Source organism: Sinohyriopsis cumingii, chromosome 12, assembly GCF_028554795.1.
Source record: "Sinohyriopsis cumingii isolate HCF-2022 chromosome 12, ASM2855479v2, whole genome shotgun sequence".
In the NCBI taxonomy this organism is placed as follows: domain Eukaryota; kingdom Metazoa; phylum Mollusca; class Bivalvia; order Unionida; family Unionidae; genus Sinohyriopsis; species Sinohyriopsis cumingii.
In genome coordinates, this window is record NC_142972.1 from 114,645,415 (window position 1) to 114,659,855 (window position 14,441).

General features: G+C 34.5%; 1 protein-coding gene across 2 annotated transcripts in view; it reads right to left on the reverse strand.

Moving 5' to 3' along the window:
* LOC149787282 (NEDD8-activating enzyme E1 regulatory subunit-like) overlaps positions 1-14,441 on the reverse strand; it is a 176,003-nt gene that overhangs the window by 129,499 nt on the left and 32,063 nt on the right. For both annotated transcript variants that reach the window (XM_089977816.1, XM_089977815.1), the window contains exons 4-5: positions 11,561-11,591; positions 8,947-9,018 (exon numbers count right to left, since the gene is read on the reverse strand). In XM_089977816.1, coding sequence (XP_089833942.1) covers positions 8,947-9,018; positions 11,561-11,591 — 103 coding nt within the window. The remainder of the gene's footprint in view (positions 1-8,946; positions 9,019-11,560; positions 11,592-14,441) is intronic.

Sequence of the window (14,441 nt, forward strand, 5' to 3'; positions counted from 1 at the left end):
TCTACTTTTGACAATTTATTACAGCTATAAGGTTGAGTACAATAATCCCAAGATCTGATCAGGTAGTGTCTACTTTTGACAATTTATTACAGCTATAAGGTTGAGTACAATAATCCCCAGACCGTATCAGGTAGTGTCTACTTTAGACAATTTACTACAGCCATAGGGGTGAGTACAGTAATCCCAAGATCTTATCAGGTAATGTCTATTTTAGACAATTTACTACAGCCACAGGGGTGAGTACAGTAATCTCAAGATCTTATCAGGTAGTGACTACTTTAGACAATTTACTACAGCCATAGGGGTGAGTACAACAATCCCAAGATCTTATCAGGTAGTGTCTACTTTAGACAATTTACTACAGCCATAGGGGTGAGTACAGTAATCTCAAGATCTGATCAGGTAGTGTCTACTTTAGACAATTTACTACAGCCATAGGGCTGAGTAGTAGTTTACTTTACAAACTTTTATTTTTAATTGTATCCTTACTTTAAATGTCCTATGGGGATGTACATTTTTTCTTTTATTCTTCATTAAAAAATTCAGAACACTGTGTGTTTGGGTATGAAGAATAGTCACTTTCATGTATTTTATCATTAAGGTCTTTTTTGTGAAATAGAAAATAAAGGTAGCATTTTAATGGCTTTTGGAATAATTACAAGTCTATTTTTATATGCTCTTCATGACTCATGGGATTTATATATTTTATTATTAAAGATATTTATTAATATAATAAATAAGCCAGTTTGGTCTATTTGTAGCTAATAGGACTGGCAACCTGGCAGCACAGGGCTGGCAGTATAATAGGGCAAGCAGTGTGGCACCACAGGGTTGGCAGTATGATAGGGCTGGCAGTGTGGCAGCAAAGAGCTAGAAGGATGATAGGGCAAGTAATGTTACAGCAAAGGGCTGACAGTGTGGCAGAACAAGGCTGGCAGTTTGATAGGGTTGGCAGTGTGGCAGCATAGTTGTTAGTGTAGCAGCATAGCTGGCAGTAAGACAGCATATATGGCAGCATGGTAGCTTAGATGGTTGCATATAGCCTCATAGCTAATAGAAGAATAACTCTATGGCATCATGGATGTGAATTTTGAACTGTGTAATAAGACCTTGAATTGTGACTTTGAATTTTCAGTTCATATGGTTCTATAAACCATTCTCATTTTTATAATAACAGCATATGATTATATGAACCATACTAATTGTTTGTTTAATAAAATATTCACAGTATAGTGATATCGTTTGATGAATGTGTTTATGAGAGAGTCTAGCTTCATCTTTTGAATTGTGTCATAGTAAGGCAGTTCATTATTGAGTAAATGTGTTTGTTGTGTATTTTTCTCCATTTCATCAGTTATTCAAGTCAGCTTTTATAATGGTAGTTTAGCCCACTAAACTGTGGCATAATCTGAACTATTTTCTCTGAATATAGTAACAGATAATATTTGGAATACTCTATACTTCTGGACTTACGACAGAACTTATAGAACTATTTGGGATTTAATTCATGATAAACTCTTTTTAAATTTTCACTTTGTATTCTAGGGAAACAAATTATTGTTGAATTTTATTAAACTTGCTGGTTATCAATCTTTTGTGTTACTTAGTTTAAGACCATGGAGTCGTTATAGCACATTTTCCACATCTTATCAAAATCAGTGCAGAAGTATGACATTTTTAAGTAGTAAGAAGATTAACCATTCAGATGCTATTTCACCTCATTAATATGCATGGATCATTATCATTATGAAACTCATCATATACACCCACATTCTAAGTTTGATAGAAAGAAGATCAGAAACATGGACTCCAGAGTAGTAACAAGCAACTGTTTGACAGACTGCTACACAATAATCTTAGTGCCATAACAAAAGCTCACTTGGCCTTATGCCAAAAAAACTGATTAAGGATTATAATAGCATGCAAAAGTCAGCATATATAAATACAGTTTGTGCAAAACATATTATGCCCCTAGTAAAAACAGAGTCACAAAGTACATACCAGATCTGAATGAAATATCCATCCATATTTGAGAAGAACATTTTATCATCAAGTTATTCTTTTTACTCCAATAATCGATAATGGACCAACATTACAGTGAATATTTCATATAGGATCTTATCTTAGTTAAAAGTTTCAAGTAATGATATGCCATTTTCTGCAAGAACATAAAACTTAGGACAAAAACTCATGCATATTTGATGACAAATATATGATGAGAACAGTGTTTCAACTTGAAAAGCATCACAAGTCTTTAAACAAAGGTGACCCTGTCAGTCATTGGGTTGACACATCCTATAGTTCGAATTTGTTAATTTTGAGGCAGCCAACTCCAGCTGCAATATTATATGCAACCAAGATAGGTAACTCCTGGAGTCCAAAACATACTACATGAAAACTAACTCCTGGAGTACATAACATACTACATGAAAAATAGAGCTAATGCCTGGAGTCAAAAACATACATGAAAAATAGAGCTAACTCCGGAAGTAAAAAATATACTACATGAAAAACAGAGATAACACATGGAGTCCAAAACATACTGCATGAAAGATAGAGCTAATGCCTGGAGTCAAGAACATACATGAAAAATAGAGCTAACTCCTGGAGTCCTAAACATACTAAATGAAAAACAGTGCTAACTCCTGGAGTCTAGAACATACTACATGAAAACTAGAACTACTGCCTCGAGTCCAAAGCATACTACATGAAATCTAGGACTAATGCCTGGAGTCCAAAACATACTACATGAAAACTAGAACTAATGCCTGGAGTCCAAAACATACTACATGAAAACTAGAACTAATGCCTGGAGTCCAAAACATACTACATGAAAACTAGAACTAATGCCTGGAGTCCAAAACATACTAAATGAAAAGTAGAACTAATACCTGGAGAAAAAAGCATACTACATGAAAACTAGAACTAATGCCTGGAGTCCAAAATATACTACATGAAAACTAGAACTAATGCCTGGAGTCCAAAACATACTACAAGAAAACTACAACTAATGCCTGGAGTCCAAAACATACTACATGAAAACTAGAACTAATGCCTGGAGTCCAAAACATACTAAATGAAAACTAGAACTAATGCCTGGAGTCCAAAATATACTACATGAAAACTAGAACTAACGCCTGGACAAAAAAACATACTACATGCAATCTACAACTAATGCCTGAGTCCAAAACATACTACATGAAAGCTAAAACTAATGCATGGAGTCCAAAACATACTAAATGAAAACTAGAACTAATGCCTGGAGTCCAAAATATACTACATGAAAACTAGAACTAATGCCTGGAGAAAAAAACATACTACATGCAATCTACAACTAATGCCTGGAGAAAAAAACATACTACATGCAATCTACAACTAATGCCTGAGTCCAAAACATACTACATGAAAACTAAAACTAATGCATGGAGACCAAAACATACTATATGAAAAATAAAGTTAATGCCTGGACTCCAAAACATACATGAAATCTAGAACTAATGCCTGTAGTCCAAAACATCCTACATGAAAAATAAAGCTAATGTCTGGAGTCCAAACCAAACTACATGAAAAATAAAGCTAATGCCTGGACTCCAAATCATACATGAAATCTAGAACTAATGCCTGTAGTCCAAAACATACTACATGAAAACTAGAACTAAGGCCTGAAGTCCAAAACATACATGAAAACTAGCCAGAGAATAAGTTTGAAAAAAAAATATATCAATGAAATCTTTTTCCACCAGAATTTATCAATAAATGAATTCTTAAAATAGGAAGTTATGTCAATTGCCTGAATAATTTTTTTAATAACAATGATAATAATGGTAGTCCACACAAGTTATTCATTCAAGAGCCAAGTTTGAAAGACAAACTTGCATTTAGAGGTCACCTGTGTATGAAGGCCAGTTGAGCCTTTTCCCATAAGTAGCTGTTCTTGACAAGTTTGCTGGGTATGAAAAATCAAATGCATATACCCAGTTGACCTTTGACCCTCGGGCAGCAAAAAGACTCAAACTTTGGGATCAAAATAAAGAAGCATGCTGATACATTTTAGACTAACAAAGAACTCTCAAGTTTTACATAAATTTTCCCACATAAACCCTCAGTGACTATAACCAATTTTTATTTTATGATCTATTTAGTGAGTATATAACAGATTACATTGGTCCTTAACTATAAGCCAGAGTAAAAAAATTTGTGTTAACTCAACAAAGACATAGGATGCACTCTTTGTTTCCATCCATGTGTCAATCCAATTGGGGATGCATCAACCTTCTCCTTGTTTCTATCAATGTGTTAATCCAAATGGGGATTTATCAACCTTCTCTTTGTTTCCATCCATGTGTAAATCTGATTGGGGATGCATCAACTTTCTCTCTGTTTCGATCCATGTGTTAATTTGATTGGGGATGCATCAACCTTCTCTTTGTTTCCATCCATGTGTTAATCCGATTGGTCTCAAAGAAGTTATGCTGAGCTTTGGATCAATCATTTCACAGCCAGATGCTACTTATTAATAGTCAATAGCTCAGGAACACACTTCAATCCATACATTGTCTCAGAACAAGCTACCACGAGTTATGGATCAATCATACCATACTCACTGCCTGCTGAACCTGAGATTACTCTTCAACAGTCAATAGCTTAGAAAGCTGAATAAAGGATTTACTCCGTTCACTTCCTGATAATAAATAAGACTGCATACTTGATAACTGATGTCTGCTTGCTGATAAAAGCCCCAATCTAAGCAGCCAATATATGTGTGTGTGTGTGTGTGTGTGTGTGGATGGATGGATGGATGGATGTGTGTGTGTGAACAGAAGCTACAAGTCCTATATTTAACGACTGGAGGATGAATTTAGTGTACCAAAAATATTCCCATGGAGTTGAATTTATCTGCTTTATAAAACATCTAACCAATTTAGTATTTCATCAGATGTCCAATAACTTAATTCATGGTTGTACACAAATATAAAATGAGCTTGCATTATGGACACGGAAATTGAAAATTCCAGTATTATTGTGCAAATGCAGAGACATTTTTCTCCCATATCTTGCTGAAATCTATACCAAAGATTATTTTACTCTCTCTATGTATGGCATGTCAGTTTGAAATACTGTGATACAATAAACTGGAAGATATTATTTCTCTCTCTCTCTTTTTTCTTTGGTCAAGTTTGCACTCTATCATAAGTAACTATATTGTGAACACAGTGAAAAATAGCTGCATTCCTCTATTATTAATTAAATTTAATCCAACTTTAAAATCTCACTCAATCTCTTGAACAACAACAATGAACAAACAACGAAACTATTAGAGGCAAAAATGAGCATGAGCTGAGACTATAACATTACATCATCCAGGTATGGTACTATCTCTGGTGACAGGATGTAGACATTCACATAAAAAGCAATCATATTTCCTATGTATTTGTGTTTCTTTTCTAATGATATTTTAAAAAACAGACTGAAGAAAGCAGTTTTCACATTATGTTTTGAAGTAGCAATGTCAATTTCACTGTTTATGTGCAGTAATTATATTAACTATATGATAATTACAAACTTAACTGTTTATGTGCAGTAATTATATTAACTATATGATAATTACAAACTTAACTGTTTATGTGCAGTAATTATATTAACTATATGATAATTACAAACTTAACTGTTTATGTGCAGTAATTATATTAACTATATGATAATTACAAACTTAACTGTTTATGTGCAGTAATTATATTAACCATATGATAATTACAAACTTAACTGTCAATACTCACAGAAAGTGAAAATTTTGTGTATCTGAGCTTGCCTGGATTCTACATTTATTTTGATTATAGCACCAAAATGGTCAAGTCCTTCAGCTACTCAGTTATAAAGTACAACTGTGGAAATATATAGAGTACTTATCTTTGCAACATTTGGTCTTAGATATTATAGTAACACAATTTCGACCAAACCAATTCTTTCTTAAATTTAATCATTGTGTACACTGTAGTGAGGAGAAAGCAGTCACATTGAGAAAATCTACAAGAGGGTGGAGACTGGCACAACAGACATTGTGTGCAATGAATAAATGAGAAGGTTGACATATCTCGGCTCATTGATGGATGCTTGATAGCAAAATTAACACTATTTCAATCAAGGTATAAAAGCCTTCAGTTCAGCAAATACTTCATAATAATGTAGGTGTAGTCATTGATTCAATTAAAGTGTTTAGTCTGTACCTCAAAATAATGTAGGTATAGTTATGGATCCAATTAAAGTGTTTATTGTATACCTCCGAATAATGCAGGTATTGTCATGGAATCAATTAAAGTGTTTATTGTATACCTCAAAATAATGTGGGTATAGTCATGGAACCAATTAAAACGTTTACTGTATGCCTCAAAATAATGTAGGTATAGTCATTGATCCAATTAAAAAGTTTATTGCATACCTCAAAATAATGTGGGTATAGTCATGGAACCAAATAAAATGCTTTAATTTGCTTAATAATTGCTGTTCATTTAATTTACTATTTGTGATACTGTGTACATCCCATTATAACAAAGTTTTGTTTATAACATAACTCTGGATAAGATGGCATCCCTGTACATAACACTCCCTCATTATAACACTGTCCATCTTATAAAAGGATGTGTCATAATTAAGGCTACAATCGTTACATGTGTAAATGGCCAAATTTAGTTTACTGCCTGTAAACGTTTACAAAGTCAGTAAACATGCAAACATGCATGTGGTTGTCAGTGATGCAGAAACTATCCCTTTTAATTAAATAATATTTCCAAATCTCTTTTTAAAAGCATTGTTTGATACGATTTATCTGTTACTTCCTTTCTTGTGGCAAGTATGATTTTCACATCTAATGTGGCATTACTAGGAAAACCCAATGAGAATTGGTTGTAACACACATTACACAGCATTGTATTTTCTGATATCGTCGATAAAATTTTCCTTTTACTATGTTATGTTTTATCAAAGAACATTTGATTTGCAACATTTTATTTATAAGAAACACTATTTCAAGTTTTTAAGCCACTGCACAGTTTCATTGTTAATCCTATAAAGGCCTCCAATGCAAACATCAACATGGTATGTCTGGCTCCACCATCCTATAAAGGCCTCCAATGCAAACATCCACATGGTATGTCTGGCTCCAACATCCTATAAAGGCCTCCAATGCACACATCCACATGGTACACCTGGCTCCACCATCCTATAAAGGCCTCCAATGCAAACATCCACATGGTATGTCTGGCTCCACCATCCTATAAAGGCCTCCAATGCAAACATCCACATGGTATGTCTGGCTCCACCATCCTATAAAGGCCTCCAATGCAAACATCCACATGGTATGTCTGGCTCCACCATCCTAGAAAAGCCTTCCATGCACACATCCACATGGTATGTCTGGCTCCACCATCCTAGAAAAGCCTTCCATGTACACATTCACATGGTATATCTGGCTCCACCATCCTAGAAAAGTCTTCCATGTACACATCCACATGGTATGTCTGGCTCCAACATCCTAGAAAAGCCTTCCATGCACACATCCACATGGTATGTCTGGCTCCACCATCCTATAAAGGCCTCCAATGCAAACATCCACATGGTATGTCTGGCTCCACCATCCTATAAAGGCCTCCAATGCACACATCCACATGGTATGTCTGGCTCCACCATCCTAGAAAAACCTTCCATGCACACATCCACATGGTATGTCTGGCTCCACCATCCTAGAAAAGCCTTCCATGCACACATCCACATGGTATGTCTGGTTCCACCATCCTAGAAAAGCCTTCCATGTACACATCCACATGGTATGTCTGGCTCCACCATCCTAGAAAAGTCTTCCTTGTACACATCCACATTGTATGTCTGGCTCTACCATCCTAGAAAAGCCTTCCATGCACACATCCACATGGTATGTCTGGCTCCACCATCCTATAAAGGCCTCCAATGCAAACATCCATATGGTATGTCTGGCTCCACCATCCTAGAAAAGTCTTCCATGTACACATCCACATGGTATGTCTGGCTCCACCATCCTAGAAAAACCTTCCATGCACACATCCACATGGTATGTCTGGCTCCACCATCTTAGAAAAGCCTTCCATGCACACATCCACATGGTATGTCTGGCTCCACCATCCTAGAAAAGCCTTCCATGTACACATCCACATGGTATGTCTGGCTCCACCATCCTAGAAAAGTCTTCCATGTACACATCCACATGGTATGTCTGGCTCTACCATCCTAGAAAAGCCTTCCATGCACACATCCACATGGTATGTCTGGCTCCACCATCCTATAAAAGCCTCCAATGCAAACATCCACATGGTATGTCTGGCTCCACCATCCTAGAAAAGTCTTCCATGCACACATCCACATGGTATGTCTGGCTCCATCAATTTATTTTCATTATCTAACTATATATATATATATATATATATATATATATATATATATATATATATATATATATATATATATAAATAAGTAGAAATCAATACCACAACAATGCGAGGCATGTCTGACATAATTTGTCAGACATATATATTAAAGACTTGTCTCATAAACTGGCTTCTGTCATAATAAGAGGTAAAAGACAAAAGAAATCAAAGAATTGCATGTTGTGTGAGACCAGCTGTTCAGTACGCCTAATGGGGGGGAATTAGTCTTTAATCATGTCGATTAAATGGCTCTATTCTGGTTACTGATGATCATGTACACATTTAGAAATTTTGTTAAATGTTGTAACCTAAGTTACAATAAAGAATCCAATACTGAGGGAGTGATGTATATGTATTTGCAAATTCATCTATACAAGATAAGCCTAAATTGGGTTTGTGTAAAGGCCATGATAAATGTCATCTACAACATTTCCTTGTAATCTCATAAACTGTTCATGGGCATACCCTTCCAAATGGTAATTTCATTTCTTACCTCTTCTAGAAAGTCACCGTTTACATCTTCATTAAGCTCAGCTAATAAATCTGTAGCTACCTTGGCTCGAGACTAAAATAAATTAATAAAATATACATACATTGTTACAACTCCTGTGGTATTAAACTAAATAACAGAGAAAGCATAACCAACAAATTTAGACAAATTCAACAAATAATTTCACTAGAATACAAAGTGAAAATTTAAAAGGAACTTAAAGTACTGTGAATTTAATTCCCAAATAGTCCTATAAGTTCCATCACATGACCAAAAGTATAGTGTCCCAAATGAATTCTAGTATTGAATGTTTTGATGTGCCAATAGTCTAGCTGTTTCATAATGACATAATCCAGAATGTCTCTGAATGAATACACAATAATCCCCAAATAGTGTTTTAGTCCAAAAGTCAATAAAAACTTTGTAATTCCAATGAATAATTTAAATAAATAAATCCTCTCACATTATAACTCAACACAACTAAGAGACTGATTCCACTAGATTGATAATATAATCTGAATGACTCATTTTGACGTAAATAACGTAATATAGAGAACTAAGTCACAATAAGGTGACCAGGATGTGGGTCAAAAGTTTGTTTCCAAGAAAGTCTAGATTGTAAACAAGATCAGGTCTTTAACTTAAATTTTAATTTAAAAAAACATGGCGACCATCCAGTAGGCCATTGTTTTTCACATGGAAAAACCAATGTCCTGAACTCAAATCCAAGTAAACAAGTTATTTACAAATGATCAATAGCTTAAAATATAATCTACAATCATGGGCAAAAGTTACCTACATAATGCTATATGCAAATAACCATTACAATCTACATCATGGACGAAAAGTTAAGCGCACAATGTATACAGAATTACCAACATACCGAAGTTAATAAAAATAATTTCCAAATTCTTAATGACCGACTGAGTACAAACACCAAACTCTTAATGTTTGACAGAGTACAAACACCAAACTCTTAATGTCTGACAGAGTACAAACACTTAAATTCTAATGTCTAACAGAGTACAAACACTTAACTTCTATTGCCTGATAAGAGTACACACACTTAACTCCTAATGACTGACGGAGTACAAACACCTAACTCTTAATGTCTGACAAGTTACAAACACTTAACTCCTAATGACTGAATGAGTACAAACACTAAACTCTTAATGTCTGACAGAATACAAACACTGAACTCTTAATGTCTGACAGAGTACAAACACTTAACAACTAAAGATTATATAATTAACAACGAAAAACACATTCATTGTTTGCTACTTTCCAAACCCAACCACCCCAATACATTTTTTGGTATTCAAACATATTACACAACTGAAAGACAGGGTGGTCTTTCTATAAAAATTAATCTTGGAAACACTTTGAAAGATCCAAATTTGTTGCAATGGACATATTACCATGGCTTCATCTCCTAGCAAACATTATTTAGCTGCAAGAAAATGTTCATTGTTCAATAGATAACAAATCTAGTAATCCCCATGTTATTTTAGAAAGTGCTGGGAGGTTGTCATACACACCATCAATCTGTCCATTACACTTTCTCCTTCTAATCTACCAAGTTGAATTTCACCAACTTGGTATATTGCTTGCCTATAACTGAATTCCACCAACTTGGCATACTGCTTGCCCATAATTGAATTTCACCAATTTGTTAGACTGCTTGCCCATATTTGAATTTTACCAACTTCCTATACCACCTGTCCATAAATGAATTTCACCAACTTGGTATATTGCTTGCCCATAATTGAATTATACCAACTTGGTATATTGCTTGCCCATAATTGAATTTCACCAACTTGCAATACTACTTGCCCATAATTGAATTTCATGAACTTGGTATATCACTTGTCCATGATTGAATTTCACCAACTTGCTGTATCACTTGTCTATAATTGAATTTCACCAACTTGGTATATTGCTTGCCCATAATTGAATTTCACCAACTTGCTATAGTACTTGCCCATAATTGAATTTCACCAACTTGGTATATCACTTGCCCATAATTGAATTTCACTAACTTGCTGTATCACTTGTCCATAATTGAATTTCAACAACTTCGTATATTGCTTGCCCATAATTGAATTTTACCAACTTACTGTATCACTTGTCCATAACTGAATTTCAACAACTTGGTATATTGCTTGCCCACAACTGAATTCCACCAACTTGGTATATTGCTTGCCCACAACTGAATTTTAGCAATCTGGTATATTACTTGTCCATAACTGAATTTCACCAATTTGGTATATTGCTTGCCCATAATTGAATTTTACCAACTTGGTATATCACTTGCCCATGACCGAATTTCACCAACTTGCTATAATACTTGACTTGAAATTAATCATCTACAAGAGAGTGTATTTATTTTTGGCACCCGTAACCGGATCCCTATATGGAGTCAAAAGTTCAGGTGTTTTTTCTATTAAATTATACTGCTTTTTAAACGTTTTGTGCAAAACTTTATAGATAATCAAACACGACATTAAGTCCCATTATTTATGTGACAGATTCTGTGAAGAAACGAGCAGGTCATGGTTCAGGGCTTCAGGGGTTGGGCAAGATGTTCTAGGTTGAGTTTAATCAAGTTCAAACTTACCTTTCCTATTGAATCTTTTGTTAAAAAGAAGCTGAAAAAGAAAAAGGGAAAAAAAATCAGAGTTTTAGGGGCATAAGGATAGGGATGATATATTTTGTTTTAATTGATGTGATCTGTGAAAAACATTCTAAATGTTTTAAAATGTAAAATGAAGCATAAAATCATTAAATCAAAAAAAAAAATATGCCAGAAAAATATATAGTATATACTGATAGAAGATTAGCCTGTTCTATAGTACTCACTAAACAACACTTCTATGTAAACCCCACAATACCCAATATATTCTATAGTACTCACTAAACACTACCTCTATGTAACCCCCACAATACTCAATATTCTACAGTACTCACTAAAAACTACCTCTATGTAAACCCCAGAATACTCAATATAATATTCTACAGTACTCACTAAACACCGCCTCTATGTAAACCCCATAATACTCAATATATTTGATAGTACTCATTAAACACTACCTCTATGTAAACCCCACAATACTAAATATAATATTATACAGTACTCACTAAACACCACCTCTATGTAAACCCCATAATACTCAATATAATATTTGATAGTACTCATTAAACACTAACTCTATGTAAACCCCACAATACTCAATGTAATATTCTATAGTGCACACTAAACACTGCCTCTATGTAAACTCCACAATGCTCAATATAATATTCTACAGTACTTGGTAAACACTGCTGCTATAAACCCCACAGTGCTCAATGTGACATAAAGAGGAAGTTAATATTTTCAACCACAACAGTGAAAAATTGTTCATGAGATTTATTTTAAAAGACCACAAGGACCTGATGGTGTTCACCTAGTTACATATCTTAACAGTTGATGGTATTCACCTATCTTACACATCTATACAGTTGATGGTGTTCACCTAGCTTACATATCTTAACAGTTGATGGTGTTCACCTGGTTACACATCTGAACAGTTGATGGTGTTAACCAAGCTTACACATCTTAACAGTTGATGGTGTTCACCTAGTTATGTATCTGAACAGTTGATGGTGTTCACCTAGTTATATATCTTACCAGTTGATGGTGTTCACCTAACTTACATAGCTTAACAGTTGATGGTGTTCACCTAGCTTACATATCTTAACAGTTGATGGTGTTCACCTGGTTACATATCTGAACAGTTTATGATTTCACTAAGTTGACTTATGTAGCACTTAGCACTGAAAAATACATTCTACATCTATAACACTATATCACATCAAACAAATTTTACTATAGTCAGAAAAAATTCTTTCCAAAGCTACAAGCATAGTTATTATGTATAGTCAGTATTCATCCAAAATTGTGACAATTATAAACCTGTTTGCCATGTGTACCCAAAACAGATTAAAAATAAAGTCTCTAAATCATGAGTGAGGCCAATCTCAGCTAATCAGTTACAAGATTAGGTAATAAATAATTTCCTCCCACATCAGGCAATAAAGATTATTCAACAAGATCTGTCAAAATCTGGTAATAAATAAAGTTAATAGTGTTGATAAGCTCAGCCACTCAAATACAATATAACATCATTAATATGTATGGCTGTCCCTCATAAGTATACTCAACAGAATCCTGATGACCAAATACAAGATCACATCATTAATATCTATGGCTGTCCCTCATAAGTATACTCAACAGAATCCTGATGACCAAATACAAGATCACATCATTAATATGTATGGCTGTCCCTCATAAGTATACTCAACAGAATCCTGATGACCAAATACAGATCACATCATTAACATGCATGGCTGTCCCTCATAAGTATACTCAACAGAATCCTGATGACCAAATACAAGATCACATCATTAACATCTATCGCTGTCCCTCATTAGTATACTTAACAGAATCCTGATGACCAAATACAAGATCACATCATTAACATGTAAGGCTGTCCCTCATAAGTATACTCAACAGAATCCTGATGACCAAATACAAGATCACATCATTAACATCTATCGCTGTCCCTCATAAGTATACTCAACAGAATCCTGACAACCAAATACAAGATCGCATCATTAATATCTATGGCTGTCCCTCATAAGTATACTCAACAGAATCCTGATGACCAAATACAAGATCACAACATTAACATCTATGGCTGTCCCTCATAAGTATACTCAACAGAATCCTGATGACCAAATACAAGATCACATCATTAATATGTATGGCTGTCCCTCATAAGTATACTCAACAGAATCCTGATGACCAAATACAAGATCACATCATTAATATCTATGGCTGTCCCTCATAAGTATACTCAACAGAATCCTGATGACCAAATACAAGATCACATCATTAATATGTATGGCTGTCCCTCATAAGTATACTCAATAGAATCCTGATGACACAAGACTATTCACTAAGCATAATCAGTCTTCTTAATATAAAAAAACTGATCAAATGCAAGATCAGCTCATAAATATTCATAAATCTCGCTCAGAATAAAAATCAGTTAACATCTTGATGATATTAAACCATTTACCAAAACTGTTAAACAAATCGGATCAGAAATTGATCAAGTAAACCCAAGTTCCAAGTTTTATCAAAACCAGATCAGAATTATAGTCTTCATTGTGGTAACAATCTCAGCCAATTACACACAAAATCACCCTATTAATACGCATGGATCATATTTATTATCAGACTCATGCAAGATTTTCATCATATAAGCCTATATTCCAAGCCTGGATCAGAAACACAGCATTCAGACTGACTGCATGCTTAGCCAATCAGGACAAGATTACTTCATGGCTCATGTTCCGAGTTCATGCAAAATCTCGATCATATAGGCCTATGTTCCAAACTTGATTACAACCAAATCAGAAATATGGCATTCAGCATGAAAACAAGCTAAATCAAA